Source organism: Dendrobates tinctorius, unplaced genomic scaffold (assembly GCF_039654945.1).
Source record: "Dendrobates tinctorius isolate UK_male_01 unplaced genomic scaffold, ASM3965494v1 ptg000136l, whole genome shotgun sequence".
Lineage (NCBI taxonomy): Eukaryota > Metazoa > Chordata > Amphibia > Anura > Dendrobatidae > Dendrobates > Dendrobates tinctorius.
This window is the reverse complement of record NW_027361804.1, coordinates 2,910,538-2,928,758: the sequence shown is the minus strand read 5'-3', so window position 1 is coordinate 2,928,758 and position 18,221 is coordinate 2,910,538. Positions and strand designations below refer to the sequence as shown.

General features: G+C 56.2%; 1 protein-coding gene across 2 annotated transcripts in view; it reads left to right on the top strand.

Moving 5' to 3' along the window:
• Positions 1–1,074: 1,074 nt before the first annotated feature.
• The window catches only part of HIPK2 (homeodomain interacting protein kinase 2), a 33,606-nt gene continuing 16,459 nt past the window's right edge, over positions 1,075–18,221 (top strand). For both annotated transcript variants that reach the window (XM_073544041.1, XM_073544040.1), the window contains exons 1-2: positions 1,075–1,482; positions 16,813–17,890. In XM_073544041.1, the coding sequence (XP_073400142.1) occupies positions 16,815–17,890 (1,076 nt within the window). In that variant the 5' untranslated portion in view covers positions 1,075–1,482; positions 16,813–16,814. The remainder of the gene's footprint in view (positions 1,483–16,812; positions 17,891–18,221) is intronic.

Below are 18,221 nucleotides of genomic sequence, written 5' to 3'. Positions count from 1 at the left end.
ATGGGGCAGAGGAGGTGACTATCCTCTTCCTGAATGACACATATGTAGGACACATGGGACCTGCCTGTGTCTGCAGCAGCTCTCCCCTGGCTTGGGGTCTGAGGGGGCAGAGATGCTGACTATCCTCATCCTGGCTGTGCTGTATGTAGGACACATGGGACCAGCCTGTATCTGCAGTTCACCCCTGGCCTGGGGTCTGATGGGGCAGAGGAGTTGACTATCCTCCTCCTGGCTGTTCTGTATGTAGGACACATGGGACCTGCCTGTGTCTGCAGTTCACCCCTGGCCTGAGGTCTGATGGGGCAGAGATGCTGACTATTCTCCTCCTGGCTGACATATATGTAGGACACATGGGACCTGCCTGTATCTGCTGCAGCCCTCCCCTGGCCTGGGGTCTGATGGGGCAGAGATGCTGACTATCCTCCTCCTGGCTGCGCTGTATGTAGGACACATGGGACCTGCCTGTGTCTGCTGTTCACCCCTGGCCTGGGGTCTGAGCTACAGGTGGGGGCAGAAGAGCTGACAATCTACTGTACAGTGCAGCCTGCCTGGGGATTGCAGGGTTACTGAGATAACGACCCCCCCCCCTCCTCCCCCTTCGTTCCTGATTGAAATGTGTTGGTTAAACAGAGATCCCCGACAATCTGCTCCAGCAGAGGAGGGGGCTCCAGCCCCCAGAGCTCCCCCTCCCGCACATCATCTATGCGATGGGCGTTTGATTGCTTTGCAAGAGCTGGAGAAAGAAAGACCCAGGGCCTCCTCCTCCTCCTCCTCTTCCTCCTCCTCCTCTTCTTCTTCCTCCTCCTCCTCTTCTTCCTCCTCCTCCTCCTCTTCTTCCTCCTCCTCCTCCTCTTCTTCCTCCTCCTCCTCTTCTTCCTCCTCCTCCTCCTCTTCCCCCTCCTCCTCCTCCTCCTCCTCCTCCTCCTCTTCCCCCTCCTCCTCCTCCTCCTCCTCCTCCTCCTCCTCCTCCTCTTCCCCCTCCTCCTCCTCCTCCTCCTCCTCTTCCCCCTCCTCCTCCTCCTCCTCTTCCCCCTCCTCCTCCTCCTCCTCCTCTTCCTCCTCCTCCTCCTCCTCCTCCTCCTGCTGCTGCTGCCTTTTCTCTTTTCTAAATTGAACTTTTTGCAGCTTGCAGGCAGGTTGGGTGCAGGGCTCCCTGCATGGGGGACCTCACAGGGGGCTGCACTACTGCCCTGGGGGATCGCTCTCCTGGCTCTCTGGGTCACCCGAAGCCCCGCAGCCTCCTGCAGAGCCCTCTCCCCAGCTAGGCCCTGCTCCCCAGTGGTCGGGGGCACTGGGTGGGATGCACCAGACATGGGGGTCTTGCTGGCTGCTGTCTGACTGATGAGCTGCCCCCCAATCTCCAGGAATGTCAGCAGCCAGGAGGAGGGGGCCCTGAACCCGAAGACTGCAGAAGACTGTCAGCCTGTCCGTCACTGCCATGAAGCCCCCCAGACCCGGCACCTGCACCCCCTATCTGTGGAGGTAAGAGCCCCCATTATCCTCCAGGCAGCGGGTGGGGATGGGTTAATGTGGTGTTTATTCTACGATGTGTTGATATTAAATTGTTACATTGTATCAATACTTCCTGTTATGTAAGAGCCTGGACTATAGACATGGGGGGCTGCAGGGGCTATAGATATAGGGGGGCTATAGACATAGGGGGGCTGCAGGGGCTATAGACATGGAGGGCTACAGACATGGGGGGCTGCAGGGGCTATAGACATGGGGGGGCTATAGACATGGGGGGCTGCAGACATGGGGGTCTGCAGGGGCTATAGACATGGGGGCTGCAGGGTGTGCAGGGGCTATAGACATTGGGGGGGCTGCAGGGTGTGCAGGGGCTTTAGACATGGGCTGCAGGGACTATAGACGTGGGGGGGCTGCAGGGGCTATAGACATGGGGGGCTATAGACATGGGGGGCTATAGACATGGGGGGCTGCAGACATGGGGGGCTATAGACATGAGGGGCTGCAGGGGCTATAGACATGGGGGGCTGCAGACATGGGGGGCTATAGACATGGGGGGCTGCAGGGGCTATAGACATGGGGGGCTGCAGGGTGTGCAGGGGCTATAGACATGGGGGGCTGCAGGGTATATAGACATGGGGGGGCTGCAGGGTATATAGACATGGGGGGCTGCAGGGTGTACAGGGGCTATAGACATGGGGGGCTGCAGGGTGTACAGGGGCTATAGACATGGGGGGGCTGCAGGGTGTGCAGAGGCTATAGACATGGGGGGCTATAGACATGGGGGGGCTGCAGGGTGTACAGGGGCTATAGACGTGGGGGGCTGCGGGGTGTACAGGGGCTATAGACATGTATATAGAGGACATAGTGGTAAGTGGTCGGCGCTGCATACAAGGCCTATTCATATAAGGGGCTGTACGCAGAGGGTCTATCCACGTCGGGGGCTGTATGTAGAGGGTCTATCCACGTCGGGGGCTGTACGCGGAGTGGCGGCCACGTCGGGGGCTGTACGCGGAGTGGCGGCCACGTCGGGGGCTGTACGCGGAGTGGCGGCCACGTCGGGGGCTGTACGCGGAGTGGCGGCCACGTCGGGGGCTGTACGCGGAGTGGCGGCCACGTCGGGGGCTGTACGCGGAGTGGCGGCCACGTCGGGGGCTGTACGGGCCTGTATGTAGAAGGGCGGACACGGCGGGGGGCTGTATATAGAGGGTATGCAGTTAAGTCTTCCATACTGTCCCCTGCATTCTATCCCTCCTCCTCTTCTCCTTCCGGGCTGGAGGGGGTTAACCTGCACTGTACATGACTTTTCCCCGACCCTATGGAGGAAGGATGGGAGGAGGAGGAGAAGCCAGTGTGTATATTATCTCCTAGAAATATTATACAGAACTTGCCCCATGATCCCCCCCCATCCAGAGCATTAACCCCTGCATGTCCGTGGGAGGGGGATGGGGCCCCTGTCTCTCTCTGTGGGGCCCCTTGTATCTGCCTATGGCTGGGATCTGTGCACAGTTGTCTGGGAAGCAAAGTTTCTTAACCCCTCAGCTGCCGGCAGCCATCACCCCGCCCCCTCTCTATAGCACCCAGACTGAGGAGGGCTGTGGGGGGCGCTGGTCCTGGGGGTCTCCCACTCCCTTGTTTTCTGGTTATTTTCTTGTAATCTGCAGCTCGGATTTTTCGTCCTCTGTGTCTGGGGGAGAAGTCAGAGCACAGACAGGAGCGGCGCCCCCTGCCGGCCGCCCGGGGCGCTTCACCCTCCATATAAAGCTGTCAGGGCTGGATCTGGGGGGCAATCCTGTGAATTTGGGGCTGATGTCTCTGGAGTGGCTTCCCTGTGCCTGGACCCCACTAGTCGTACCCTATAGGGGGAAGTCATCCTGCTGTTTCGGGAGCGAAGAACAATCTATAGATCTAATATTTGATAGAAGACGACACAAATCCAAACTATAACAACTTCTATTTTTTTTCATCTTATGTAATATCGCCACATAGTGCCAAGGTAATGCTGCAGTATACAGCGCTTATAATTCCACTATAATGTGCCAATATAATATTGTCACAGAAACAACTAGTGCTAACATGAAAATGGCATACGCAGGCCACATAATGCCGCTGTCAAGGCAGTATTACCTTGGCACCATAGGGTGGTACAGTCAGGGCGGCATTTTCTTGGCACCATAGGGTGGTGCCGTCAGGGCGGTATTTTCTTGGCACCATAGGGTGGTGCCGTCAGGGCGGTATTTTCTTGGCACCATAGGGTGGTGCCGTCAGGGCGGTATTATCTTGGCACCATAGGGTGGTGCCGTCAGGGCGGTATTATCTTGGCACCATAGGGTGGTGCCGTCAGGGCGGTATTATCTTGGCACCATAGGGTGGTGCCGTCAGGGCGGTATTATCTTGGCACCATAGGGTGGTGCCGTCAGGGCGGTATTTTCTTGGCACCATAGGGTGGTGCCGTCAGGGCGGTATTATCTTGGCACCATAGGGTGGTGCCGTCAGGGCGGTATTTTCTTGGCACCATAGGGTGGTGCCGTCAGGGCGGTATTATCTTGGCACCATAGGGTGGTGCCGTCAGGGCGGTATTATCTTGGCACCATAGGGTGGTGCCGTCAGGGCGGTATTATCTTGGCACCATAGGGTGGTGCCGTCAGGGCGGTATTATCTTGGCACCATAGGGTGGTGCCGTCAGGGCGGTATTATCTTGGCACCATAGGGTGGTGCCGTCAGGGCGGTATTTTCTTGGCACCATAGGGTGGTGCCGTCAGGGCGGTATTTTCTTGGCACCATAGGGTGGTGCCGTCAGGGCGGTATTTTCTTGGCACCATAGGGTGGTGCCGTCAGGGCGGTATTTTCTTGGCACCATAGGGTGGTGCCGTCAGGGCGGTATTTTCTTGGCACCATAGGGTGGTGCCGTCAGGGCGGTATTTTCTTGGTGCCGTCAGGGCGGTATTATCTTGGCGCCATACGGTGGTGCCGTCAGAGCGGTATTATCTTGGCGCCATAGGGTGGTATTTGATATGCACACAGATATCACATGATGCCACCATATAGTACGGCCATATAGCGCCCTGATACCATTCTATGGTGCCGTGTAAACTCTTTAGGAGGCCTGGATAATTCTGCAACTCATCTCTCAAATAATCCCGCCATATTCTGCTGAGTATTATTGGCAGAGAGATTTTTCTCTTGGGGTTTAGACTGGACTGACGCCGTGTGTTACTGACTGCCCCGTGTCTGGGTTTTTGGTGCTGTGTGTGGGCGCGTTTTATATGACGCTGTGCTGCCCGAGGCCGGTAGATTCTGTGTACACCGCAGTCACCATGCTGGCGCTGTCAGTGTGCAGGTGATGGCCGCTCCTGCCCGATCCCTCAGACGTCTGTGTCCTGTGTCCTTGTGCCGTTCTCCTAATAATCTGCTGTGACCTGAGATTAGGGATTAATCCTCGTTAGGATGCGAGTGACGCTGTCTGTAGATCACGGCTGAGTATTCACACGTGTGCGGCCCTCAGACAGCGCCTATAGCGGTAGTTCCCCCGTATACAGTGCCAGTGGAGCGCTGCTCTATATACAGTACTGTATAGAGAGCACCTATAGCGGTAGTGCCCCCGTATACAGTGCCAGTGGAGCGCTGCCCCATATTGTACAAACAGCGCCTATAGCGGTAGTGCCCCCGTATACAGTGCCAGTGGAGCGCTGCCCCATATTGTACAGAGAGCGCCTATAGCGGTAGTGCCCCCGTATACAGTGCCAGTGGAGCGCTGCTCTATATACAGTACTGTATAGAGAGCACCTATAGCGGTAGTGCCCCCCGTATACAGTGCCAGTGGAGCGCTGCCCCATATTGTACAAACAGCGCCTATAGCGGTAGTGCCCCCGTATACAGTGCCAGTGGAGCGCTGCCCCATATTGTACAGAGAGCGCCTATAGCGGTAGTGCCCCCGTATACAGTGCCAGTGGAGCGCTGCTCTATATACAGTACTGTATAGAGAGCACCTATAGCGGTAGTGCCCCCGTATACAGTGCCAGTGGAGCGCTGCCCCATATTGTACAAACAGCGCCTATAGCGGTAGTGCCCCCGTATACAGTGCCAGTGGAGCGCTGCCCCATATTGTACAGAGAGCGCCTATAGCGGTAGTGCCCCCGTATACAGTGCCAGTGGAGCGCTGCCCCATATTGTACAAACAGCGCCTATAGCGGTAGTGCCCCCGTATACAGTGCCAGTGGAGCGCTGCCCCATATTGTACAAACAGCGCCTATAGCGGTAGTGCCCCCGTATACAGTGCCAGTGGAGCGCTGCCCCATATTGTACAGAGAGCGCCTATAGCGGTAGTGCCCCCGTATACAGTGCCAGTGGAGCGCTGCCCCATATTGTACAGAGAGCGCCTATAGCGGTAGTGCCCCCGTATACAGTGCCAGTGGAGCGCTGCCCCATATTGTACAAACAGCGCCTATAGCGGTAGTGCCCCCGTATACAGTGCCAGTGGAGCGCTGCTCTATATACAGTTCTGTATAGAGAGCGCCTGTAGCGGTAGTGCCCCCGTATACAGTGCCAGTGGAGCGCTGCTCTATATACAGTGCTGTATAGAGAGAGTCTATAGCGGTAGTGCCCCCGTGTACAGTGCCAGTGGAGCGCTGCTCTATATACAGTGCTGTATAGAGAGCGCCTATAGCGGTAGTGCCCCCGTATACAGTGCCAGTGGAGCGCTGCCCTATATACAGTGCTGTTAGAGAGCGTCTATAGCGGTAGTGCCCCCGTATACAGTGCCAGTGGAGCGCTGCCCCATATTGTACAAACAGCGCCTATAGCGGTAGTGCCCCCGTATACAGTGCCAGTGGAGCGCTGCTCTATATACAGTGCTGTATAGAGAGCGTCTATAGCGGTAGTGCCCCCGTATACAGTGCCAGTGGAGCGCTGCTCTATATACAGTGCTGTATAGAGAGAGTCTATAGCGGTAGTGCCCCCGTATACAGTGTTGGACAGAGAGGAAAAAAAAGAGCCTTATACCGTGTCTGTGGGGGAGAGGGAAGCCCCCATATACTGTGTCGGGCAGAAAGAGAACCACTGTAAAGAGGCGCCAGACCTCATGCCCCCATATACATTGTCAGACCCAGAGCCCATATAGGCGGTAGCGGCCTCGGCCCGTCTCCTCCCTGTGCGGTGCTGCGGTCACAGGCCCGAACCCTGAGGCTGCACCACTGACAGATCTGGGGACCTCCACACAGTACACACTCTGGAGGTCTCCCAGCCCCCACATGTCACTGCGTCACCGGCCATCGGTGGATCCACTGCATTCTCTGTCGCTTCCAAGGAGATGGCAGAATTTCTGTAGATGTCAGCGGTAACGAGGAGAGGGAAGACCGCAGGCAGCACTGAAGGGGTTAATCCGGCCCCTGCCTGGCCTGGGGGTACAGACCCTCCATAGCCAAGAAATGGGGGAGAGAGAGGAAAAGACAGGCACCAAAGGTAAAAGGGGCAACTAGAATACACACCGCACAGTGCCGCTCCTCCTCGATATACAGTGCCGCTCCTCCTCGATATACAGTGCCGCTCCTCCTCGATATACAGTGCCGCTCCTCCTCGATATACAGTGCCGCTCCTCCTCGATATACAGTGCCGCTCCTCCTCGATATACAGTGCCGCTCCTCCTCGATATACAGTGCCGCTCCTCCTCGATATACAGTGCCGCTCCTCCTCGATATACAGTGCCGCTCCTCCTCGATATACAGTGCCGCTCCTCCTCGATATACAGTGCTCCTGTATATATACACTGCACAGCACCACTCCTCCTGTATATATACACTGCACAGCACCGCCCCTCCTGTATATATACACTGCACAGTACCACTCCTCCTGTATATATACACTGCACAGCACCACTCCTGTATATATACACTGCACAGCACCACTCCTCCTGTATATATACACTGCACAGCACCACTCCTCCTGTATATATACACTGCACAGTACCACTCCTCCTGTATATATACACTGCACAGTACCACTCCTCCTGTATATATACACTGCACAGTACCACTCCTCCTGTATATATACACTGCACAGTACCACTCCTCCTGTATATATACACTGCACAGTACCGCTCCTCCTGTATATATACACTGCACAGTACCACTCCTCCTGTATATATACACTGCACAGTACCACTCCTCCTGTATATATACACTGCACAGCACCACTCCTCCTATATATACACTGCACAGTACCCCATCCTCCTGTATATATACACTGCACAGTACCACTCCTGTATATATACACTGCACAGTACCACTCCTCCTGTATATATACACTGCACAGTACCACTCCTGTATATATACACTGCACAGTACCACTCCTCCTGTATATATACACTGCACAGTACCACTCCTCCTGTATATATACACTGCACAGTACCGCTCCTCCTGTATATATACACTGCACAGTACCACTCCTCCTGTATATATACACTGCACAGTACCGCTCCTCCTGTATATATACACTGCACAGTACCACTCCTCCTGTATATATACACTGCACAGTACCACTCCTCCTGTATATATACACTGCACAGTACCGCTCCTCCTGTATATATACACTGCACAGCACCGCTCCTCCTGTATATATACACTGCACAGTACCACTCCTCCTGTATATATATACTGCACAGTACCACTCCTCCTGTATATATATACTGCACAGTACCGCTCCTCCTGTATATATACACTGCACAGTACCCCTCCTCCTGTGTATATATATATATACACTGCACAGTACCACTCCTCCTGTATATATACACTGCACAGTACCACTCCTGTATATATACACTGCACAGTACCGCTCCTCCTGTATATATACACTGCACAGTACCCCTCCTCCTGTGTATATATATATATACACTGCACAGTACCGCTCCTCCTGTATATATACACTGCACAGTACCCCTCCTCCTGTGTATATATATATATACACTGCACAGTACCACTCCTCCTGTATATATACACTGCACAGTACCACTCCTGTATATATATACTGCACAGTACCGCTCCTCCTGTATATATACACTGCACAGTACCCCTCCTCCTGTGTATATATATATATACACTGCACAGTACCGCTCCTGTATATATACACTGCACAGTACCCCTCCTCCTGTGTATATATATATATACACTGCACAGTACCACTCCTCCTGTATATATACACTGCACAGTACCACTCCTGTATATATATACTGCACAGTACCGCTCCTCCTGTATATATACACTGCACAGTACCCCTCCTCCTGTGTATATATATATATACACTGCACAGTACCACTCCTGTATATATACACTGCACAGTACCACTCCTCCTGTATATATACACTGCACAGTACCACTCCTCCTGTATATATACACTGCACAGTACCGCTCCTCCTGTATATATACACTGCACAGTACCACTCCTCCTGTATATATACACTGCACAGTACCGCTCCTCCTGTATATATACACTGCACAGTACCGCTCCTCCTGTATATATACACTGCACAGTACCACTCCTCCTGTATATATACACTGCACAGTACCACTCCTCCTGTATATATACACTGCACAGCACAGCTCCTCCTGTATATATACACTGCACAGTACCACTCCTCCTGTATATATATACTGCACAGTACCGCTCCTCCTGTATATATACACTGCACAGTACCACTCCTCCTGTATATATACACTGCACAGTACCACTCCTCCTGTATATATACACTGCACAGTACCACTCCTCCTGTATATATACACTGCACAGTACCGCTCCTCCTGTATATATATATATATACACTGCACAGTACCACTCCTCCTGTATATATACACTGCACAGTACCACTCCTCCTGTATATATACACTGCACAGTACCGCTCCTCCTGTATACATACACTGCACAGTACCACTCCTCCTGTATATATACACTGCACAGTACCACTCCTCCTGTATATATACACTGCACAGTACCGCTCCTCCTGTATATATACACTGCACAGTACCACTCCTCCTGTATATATACACTGCACAGTACCGCTCCTCCTGTATATATACACTGCACAGTACCGCTCCTCCTGTATATATATATATATACACTGCACAGTACCACTCCTCCTGTATATATACACTGCACAGTACCACTCCTCCTGTATATATACACTGCACAGTACCCCTCCTCCTGTATACATACACTGCACAGTACCGCTCCTCCTGTATATATACACTGCACAGTACCGCTCCTCCTGTATACATACACTGCACAGTACCACTCCTCCTGTATATATACACTGCACAGTACCGCTCCTCCTGTATACATACACTGCACAGTACCGCTCCTCCTGTATATATACACTGCACAGTACCGCTCCTCCTGTATATATACACTGCACAGTACCACTCCTCCTGTATATATACACTGCACAGTACCGCTCCTCCTGTATATATACACTGCACAGTACCGCTCCTCCTGTATATATACACTGCACAGTACCGCTCCTCCTGTATATATACACTGCACAGTACCGCTCCTCCTGTATATATACACTGCACAGTACCACTCCTCCTGTATACATACACTGCACAGTACCGCTCCTCCTGTATATATACACTGCACAGTACCGCTCCTCCTGTATATATACACTGCACAGTACCACTCCTCCTGTATATATACACTGCACAGTACCACTCCTCCTGTATATATACACTGCACAGTACCGCTCCTCCTGTATACATACACTGCACAGTACCGCTCCTCCTGTATATATACACTGCACAGTACCACTCCTCCTGTGTATATACACTGCACAGTACCACTCCTCCTGTATATATACACTGCACAGTACCACTCCTCCTGTATATATACACTGCACAGTACCACTCCTCCTGTATACATACACTGCACAGTACCGCTCCTCCTGTATATATACACTGCACAGTACCGCTCCTCCTGTATATATACACTGCACAGTACCGCTCCTCCTGTATATATACACTGCACAGTACCGCTCCTCCTGTGTATATACACTGCACAGTACCGCTCCTCCTGTATATATACACTGCTTCCGTTTTCCGGATCCCCGCGTCGTGTGATGAGGCGCTGCCGCTCCTGTTCTTGCTCTTCGTCCTCGGTCTCCATCTTCGCCATCTGTTAGTGAGATTTCTGGATAATGTCTGCTCCGCTATTGATGCGTCTGTCATGGCGGCGGTGGCGCTGGGTGTTCTGGGCCTTTATCTGCCGCCGTGCGTCCATCATTGTCCTGTTTGTTTAGTTAAACCAATTAGATTGTGACTTTTTTTTTTTCTTTTCTCGCCTCTGGGTCCAGGATCGGACAGCAGAGACGGCCGCCATCGCCGCGCCCCGCTTCATTTTGGAGGGATATTGGACTGATTTCCTCTATATTTTTTTTTTTTTCTTTTACGTTTATTCTCCTTCCCATCTGAAGCCAGTGACCTAAATTCTAACAGAAAAAAAAAAAATTAGCTGGTGAACCCGCATTCAGCGCTTCCATGCCTGACTGCCTTCCCGAGACGCTGCCGGGTGCAGGACCAGCCGCTCATCTGCGGAGATCAGGACTGTAACCGTACATCGCACATCATCATGGAGCGTCATCAGGCGTCGGGCGTTGTCTGATGGAAAGTGGTGTAATGTAAAGGAACCGTCACAAGTACAAAAAAAGTCATATAAGACGTATAACGTGCGGTCACCTGATGTAATGGGAGCAGGAGGATATACCAGGTAGTCATATAGTGAGATGCATAAAGACGCAGAATAAGTGTAGTGATGTGTAGAATGTGATGCGGGGCGCGTCGTGGGTGATGCGGGGCGCGTCGGGGTGATGCGGGGCGCGTCGTGGGTGATGCGGGGCACGTGACGCGTCGGGGGTGATGCGGGGCGCGTCGGGGGTGATGCGGGGCGCGTCGGGGGTGATGCGGGGCGCGTCGGGGGTGATGCGGGGCGCAGCGGGGTGCGGGACGCGGCGGGGTGATGCGGGGCGCGGCAGTGTGGGGTTAGTGCAATTATCTGCTGTGCAGTATAGGAACCTCCGGTCCCGTGTAATCTGTACACTGCTGCGAGGTATTGTCCTATACAGTATATACGGGAGGAGCCGCACCAGCTGCGGGAGGAGAGAGTTGTGAGCATGCTCTGTGCAGAGGTCACTGTGCAGGGAGGGGGAGGAGGTGGAGGTGAGCTGTGAATGCTGGATTCAGTATTCTGTGTTTCGCTGATAGTTGCTATTGATGATAATTGATTATTGATGATGATACAACGGAGCAGTGATCACTACAGAACAGGTCAGACTAATCCTGACGCTTCATCACCAATCTTCTGCTTATTATTGGCAGCAATGTATCAATATCACAGAATGGAACGTACCGGAGAGCATTACAGGGATCTCCAGCCAGTTTAGAAACGCTACCAAAGTTACTAATGACCCCCCTCACGTCCTGCTTTCTACGAGGTTCCTTGTTGAGGCAAAGCCGGGCCCCCCCCCTTGTTTCTCTGCCCGCCCCCCCCGTGTGTGTGTCTCTGCGCGGTCCGCCCCCCCCGTGTGTGTGTCTCTGCGCGGTCCGCCCCCCCCGTGTGTGTGTCTCTGCGCGGTCCGGCCCCCCCGTGTGTGTGTCTCTGCGCGGTCCGGCCCCCCCGTGTGTGTGTCTCTGCGCGGTCCGGCCCCCCCGTGTGTGTGTCTCTGCGCGGTCCGGCCCCCCCCGTGTGTGTGTCTCTGTGCGGTCCGGCCCCCCCGTGTGTGTGTCTCTGCGCGGTCCGGCCCCCCCCGTGTGTGTGTCTCTGCGCGGTCCGGCCCCCCCCGTGTGTGTGTCTCTGCGCGGTCCGGCCCCCCCCGTGTGTGTGTCTCTGCGCGGTCCGGCCCCCCCGTGTGTGTGTCTCTGCGCGGTCCGGCCCCCCCGTGTGTGTGTCTCTGCGCGGTCCGGCCCCCCCGTGTGTGTGTCTCTGCGCGGTCCGGCCCCCCCGTGTGTGTGTCTCTGCGCGGTCCGGCCCCCCCGTGTGTGTGTCTCTGCGCGGTCCGGCCCCCCTGTATATCCCTGTATGGTTGGTGCTATAGGAGGGGATGGCTAGGCTGTGTGCTCTTGATCTGACTCTTTAGGGCTTTTTGTGCTATTGTGGAGTAGAAGCCGGTCATGCAGGGCGATCGCCCAATATAACGCCGCGGCCTCTGGCTTTCACATTGACCTTTTCTTATGTGACAGAGATGCCCCTTAATTATTTTTCTTTTTAGGGTCCCTGTGTCTCCCCCCAGAATAGTCGGCTCACTAATCACACACCAAGACTGTCCGCAGGGGCTGCAGGCTCGCCCGGGAGTCTAGGGGGCCCAAAGGTCTCTGATAATTGGGGGCCCTGTAGGAGAGTTCAGCTTGGGGCCCATGAGCTTCCAGTTCCACCACTGACTATCTGTCGTACGCAGGGAGGTGGGAATAGAAGGCGAGACCGGACTAGTCCGTGGGAAGAGACTGACAGCAGCGTTACCGAGCCACGTAATGACATCACTAGGGGGCAGGATTCGGCATATGATTCCCCCCCCCAAATGTGGATTTGGTCCCTTTAATGATGGCAGTGACCCCAGTGTGTATATATGTGTGTGTGTGTGTGTGTGTGTGTATATATATATATATATATATATATATATCTATCTATCTATCTGTGGGGGCCATGTATATAGGTGGGGGGTGCATGAGCATCAGCGTCTCTGCTTTCTATGGAACATGATCAGATACTAGGGGGTCTGTTACTCTTCGGACGTGATTTACCCGACACCATCACAGGTGGGCAGTGCGTGCATGTATCCGGGGGGGCAGCGTGCGCGACCATGATGTATCCGGGGGGGCAGCGTGCATGTATCCGGGGGGGGCAGCGTGCATGTATCCGGGGGGGCAGCGCGCGTGACCATGATGTATCCGGGGGGGCAGCGCGTGTGCATGTATCCGGGGGGGCAGCGCGCGTGCATGTATCCGGGGGGGCAGCGCGCGTGCATGTATCCGGGGGGGCAGCGCGCGTGCATGTATCCGGGGGGGCAGCGCGCGTGCATGTGTATGGGGGCTGTGTGTACTTGGGCTGTGTTGCACTATTCTGTCTCTCGGAGTTAACCCTTGGCGCTCTCTCTCGGCTCTCGTTATTGGACGTTTCTTGGTGCTGAGGATGAGAATATTTTGGAGGAAGTTGGTTCAGTGACTTTCTATAATGGTGGATCTGGATGAATGTGAGCGATGGGGGGGGGGGGGGTCACATAATATTCTCCAAGGCTGAAGTCATTGCAGCCCCTGATAGCCCCCACCCAGGAAATAACGAGTGGGGGTGTCTTGTACTGTGGGGCCTTTCCAGTGAGTGTTTCCCTTTAAGTCACAGATACTTTGTGTCTGAACGATCGTCTTGTCTGGTGATTGGTGACACTTTGTGGCGGTCCTGGCCGGACCCCGGTCTGAGACTGTTGTAACCTGCTGCCCCCAAGGATGGAGCCAGATTTCCGGACCCCGTATTCTGCCGTGTGATTATCTCGCGTCTTTCCAGGATATTTACAGGATCTGCAGCTTCCTCTTCCATCTACAGATTATATGTAGTCACATTAGTCTTCACGGAACGAGAGGGGCTGGAAATGAGAGCGCAGCATTATAGGGGTCTGCAAGCCGAGAGGGATGATCATAACAGTTACTACAGTAGAACATGACGGTGTGCGGTCACTGTGCTGTCCCTTCCTCCTGCGCAGTCGCTGCGTGGCTTCCAACTTGGGGCCGCTCTGTGGTTCCCCCTGGGGCCGCTCTGTGGTTCCCCTTGGGGCCGCTCCCTCTTGGGCCGCTCTGTGGTTCCCCTTGGGGCCGCACTGTCGCTCCCTCTTGGGCCGCTCTGTGGTTCCCCTTGGGGCCGCACTGTCGCTCCCTCTTGGGCCGCTCTGTGGTTCCCCTTGGGGCCGCACTGTCGCTCCCTCTTGGGCCGCTCTGTGGTTCCCCTTGGGGCCGCACTGTCGCTCCCTCTTGGGCCGCTCTGTGGTTCCCCCTGGGGCCGCACTGTCGCTCCCTCTTGGGCCGCTCTGTGGTTCGCCCTGGGGCCGCTCTGCGGCTCCCCCCCTTTGGGGCCGCTCTGCGGCTCCCCCCCCTTTGGGGCCGCTCTGCGGCTCCCCCCCTTTGGGGCTGCTCAGTTGCTCCCCCCCTTGGGGCCGCTCTGTGGCTCCTCCCCCCCTTGGGGCCGCTCTGTTGCTCCCCCCCCCCCCCTTGGGGCCGCTCTGTTGCTCCCCCCCCCCCTTGGGGCCGCTCTGTTGCTCCCCCCCCCCCCTTGGGGCCGCTCTGTTGCTCCCCCCCCCCCCCTTGGGGCCGCTCTGTTGCTCCCCCCCCCCCCTTGGGGCCGCTCTGTTGCTCCCCCCCCCCCCTTGGGGCCGCTCTGTTGCTCCCCCCCCCCCCTTGGGGCCGCTCTGTTGCTCCCCCCCCCCCTGGGGCCGCTCTGTTGCTCCCCCCCCCCCCTGGGGCCGCTCTGTTGCTCCCCCCCCTTGGGGCCGCTCTGTTGCTCCCCCCCCCCCCCTTGGGGCCGCTCTGTTGCTCCCCCCCCCCCCTTGGGGCCGCTCTGTTGCTCCCCCCCCCCCCTTGGGGCCGCTCTGTTGCTCCCCCCCCCCCCTTGGGGCCGCTCTGTTGCTCCCCCCCCCCCCTTGGGGCCGCTCTGTTGCTCCCCCCCCCCCCCTTGGGGCCGCTCTGTTGCTCCCCCCCCCCCCCTTGGGGCCGCTCTGTTGCTCCCCCCCCCCCCCTTGGGGCCGCTCTGTTGCTCCCCCCCCCCCCCTTGGGGCCGCTCTGTTGCTCCCCCCCCCCCCCTTGGGGCCGCTCTGTTGCTCCCCCCCCCTTGGGGCCGCTCTGTTGCTCCCCCCCCCCCCTTGGGGCCGCTCTGTTGCTCCCCCCCCCCTTGGGGCCGCTCTGTTGCTCCCCCCCCCCCCCCTTGGGGCCGCTCTGTTGCTCCCCCCCCCCCCCCTTGGGGCCGCTCTGTTGCTCCCCCCCCCCCCCCTTGGGGCCGCTCTGTTGCTCCCCCCCCCCCCCCCCTTGGGGCCGCTCTGTTGCTCCCCCCCCCCCCCCCCTTGGGGCCGCTCTGTTGCTCTCCCCCCCCCCCCCCCCTTGGGGCCGCTCTGTTGCTCTCCCCCCCCCCCCCCCCTTGGGGCCGCTCTGTTGCTCTCCCCCCCCCCCCCCCCTTGGGGCCGCTCTGTTGCTCCCCCCCCCCCCTTGGGGCCGCTCTGGGGCTCCCCCTGGGGCACCCTCCTGTTGGGTCAGCTACTTTTGCTCCAGACCACTCCTGCCTCTGTTTCTAGGACCGCTGGCAGCTATTTTGGCTCTTGAGGAGCTTTCCTAACGGTCAATTGGTCGCCCCGAGATTCCTGACGTTTCCATCTTGATTATATGCCCGTATTGTGTCCTGCGCCCATGTGCTGAATAAAGCCGGAATTCACGGCCCGTATCAGAGAGGGAGGAAGTAGCTAACTTCTCCTACTGGAGACCGTCCCTGCTGGGACCCCCCAGTCCGGTCCGGCTCCTCAGCACTGCGCTGACCCCTCCATACATGATCTTTGCTGCAGATGTTATATTAGGGCCCAGGATCTTCAGACCACACTGTGCCTCTGCTCATCCTGGGCCTCCTGGTTCATGTACTGAATGTCAGAAGGTCGGTAAATCCTGACACAAGAGGAAGCGGCAATGAAGAAAGTGACATTTATTTCCTGCAGATCGTTACCTTTGTGTCACTCTAGGATTCCGTGTCCTCCACTCTGCAGAAGGCTCCGTGTCGCCCCCTAGCGGTTATTAGGCACTGTATCTGATCAGGACATTCACATTTCCGTGGAACATTGTAGAATTCTGGTAACAGAATATTCCACAGCTGCTCCCGGACGCAGCTCCTCTGGGTGATGTCTCGGTGAGTCACCGGCTGAGTCATATGACATCACTGTGACATCACCGGCTGGTGATTGATGGCTCCTGGCCCCGGGGGTGGGGGGTCCAGATGTCATCACCACCTACCACAAGGGGTTAATGTACAGAATGTTCTGTATATACATAGATCGTAATGGAAGAGGGACATCTGTACAGAGAGCTATGGTCAGACAGCGCCCCCAGTGGTGGGCCGTCATTACACTTCACCCTACACATTCTATTACTCCCTGTTATCAACCAGTCCATTCCCTTTAGTGAGGTGAGGGAATGTTCCTGATGTTATGTCCCCTCGCCCCGTCCCTGTTATCTGGGGGTCTTGCTGAGGCTCCTTATGTGCTGCCGTTGACCCCTGTAAGGGGTGACGTTGTATAGACCCCTGGTGATGGATCTGGCTGGCTCCTGACATGTCTTGTGCTTTCCTCCACAGGTATGGCCTCTTCCTTGTCCACGTTCTCCTCCCTCGTCCTCCCGTCCTCCTCCTTCTGTAGTGTGAAGAAGCTGAAGCTGGAGGTGCGGCCCACCTGGGATATGACCGGATACGGCTGCCACAGCAAGGTCTATAACCCAGGCAAGAGCAGCTCCTCGTCCGGGCAGCCGGTGCTCTCCCACACGTCCCTCCTTCAGGCGCCCTACGAGCAGACGGTCATCTTCCCCACCAGCGCAGGGCACATTGTGGTGACCTCTTCTTCCAGTGGTGGGTCTTCAGCAGCACCAGCGAGCGGTCCGACGCTCAGCGGTCCCCAGACCAACCTGATGCGTCGCAGTACGGTCAGCCTTCTGGACACCTACCAGAAGTGCGGCCTGAAGCGGAAGTGCGAGGAGCTGGACAACGGCAGCGTGCAGATCGTAGACGAGCATCTTCCCATGACCCAGAACAATGCCAGCGGAGCCACGGCCGCCACCACCTCCACCGCCACCTCCAAGAACAGCGGCTCCAACAGTGAAGGAGACTACCAGCTGGTGCAGCACGAGGTCCTCTGCTCCATGACCAACACCTACGAGGTGCTGGAGTTCCTGGGACGTGGCACCTTCGGCCAGGTGGTCAAGTGCTGGAAAAGGGGCACCAATGAGATTGTGGCCATCAAGATCTTGAAGAACCACCCATCCTACGCCCGGCAGGGGCAGATCGAAGTGAGCATACTGGCGCGGCTCAGCACGGAGAGTGCCGACGACTACAACTTTGTGCGGGCGTACGAGTGCTTCCAGCACAAGAACCACACCTGCCTGGTGTTCGAGATGTTGGAGCAGAACCTCTACGACTTCCTGAAGCAGAACAAGTTCAGCCCGCTGCCCCTGAAGTACATCCGGCCGGTGCTGCAGCAGGTGGGCACCGCGCTCATGAAGCTGAAGAGCCTCGGCCTCATCCACGCCGACCTGAAGCCGGAGAACATCATGCTGGTGGACCCCTCCCGGCAGCCGTACCGGGTCAAGGTCATCGATTTTGGTTCAGCAAGTCACGTGTCCAAAGCTGTGTGCTCCACCTACCTGCAGTCCAGATATTACAGGTGAGTCCCGGTCATGTGACCGGTGATAACGGCACATTACTGGGGGCGCCGGTCCCCTTTAAAAGAATCACCTGCGGGGATCAGCGGCGTCCGTCCCTCGTGTCTCCTAATCTGCCAGATCTGTGATTCCATTAATGTCAGCGCTGATCCTCCGAGGTGCCACTCGGGTAAAAATAGACCGTAAGCACTGCCGCGAGCGCGAATAATACCGCCATACAGTGAGTGCATGCCGTATATACTGTGCCGTGTGCGAGACACCAGCCTGCATGATAGCGGAGGGAAGTGTGAGAGCAGTATCACACAGGATAGGATTAGATACACGGCTCAGCAG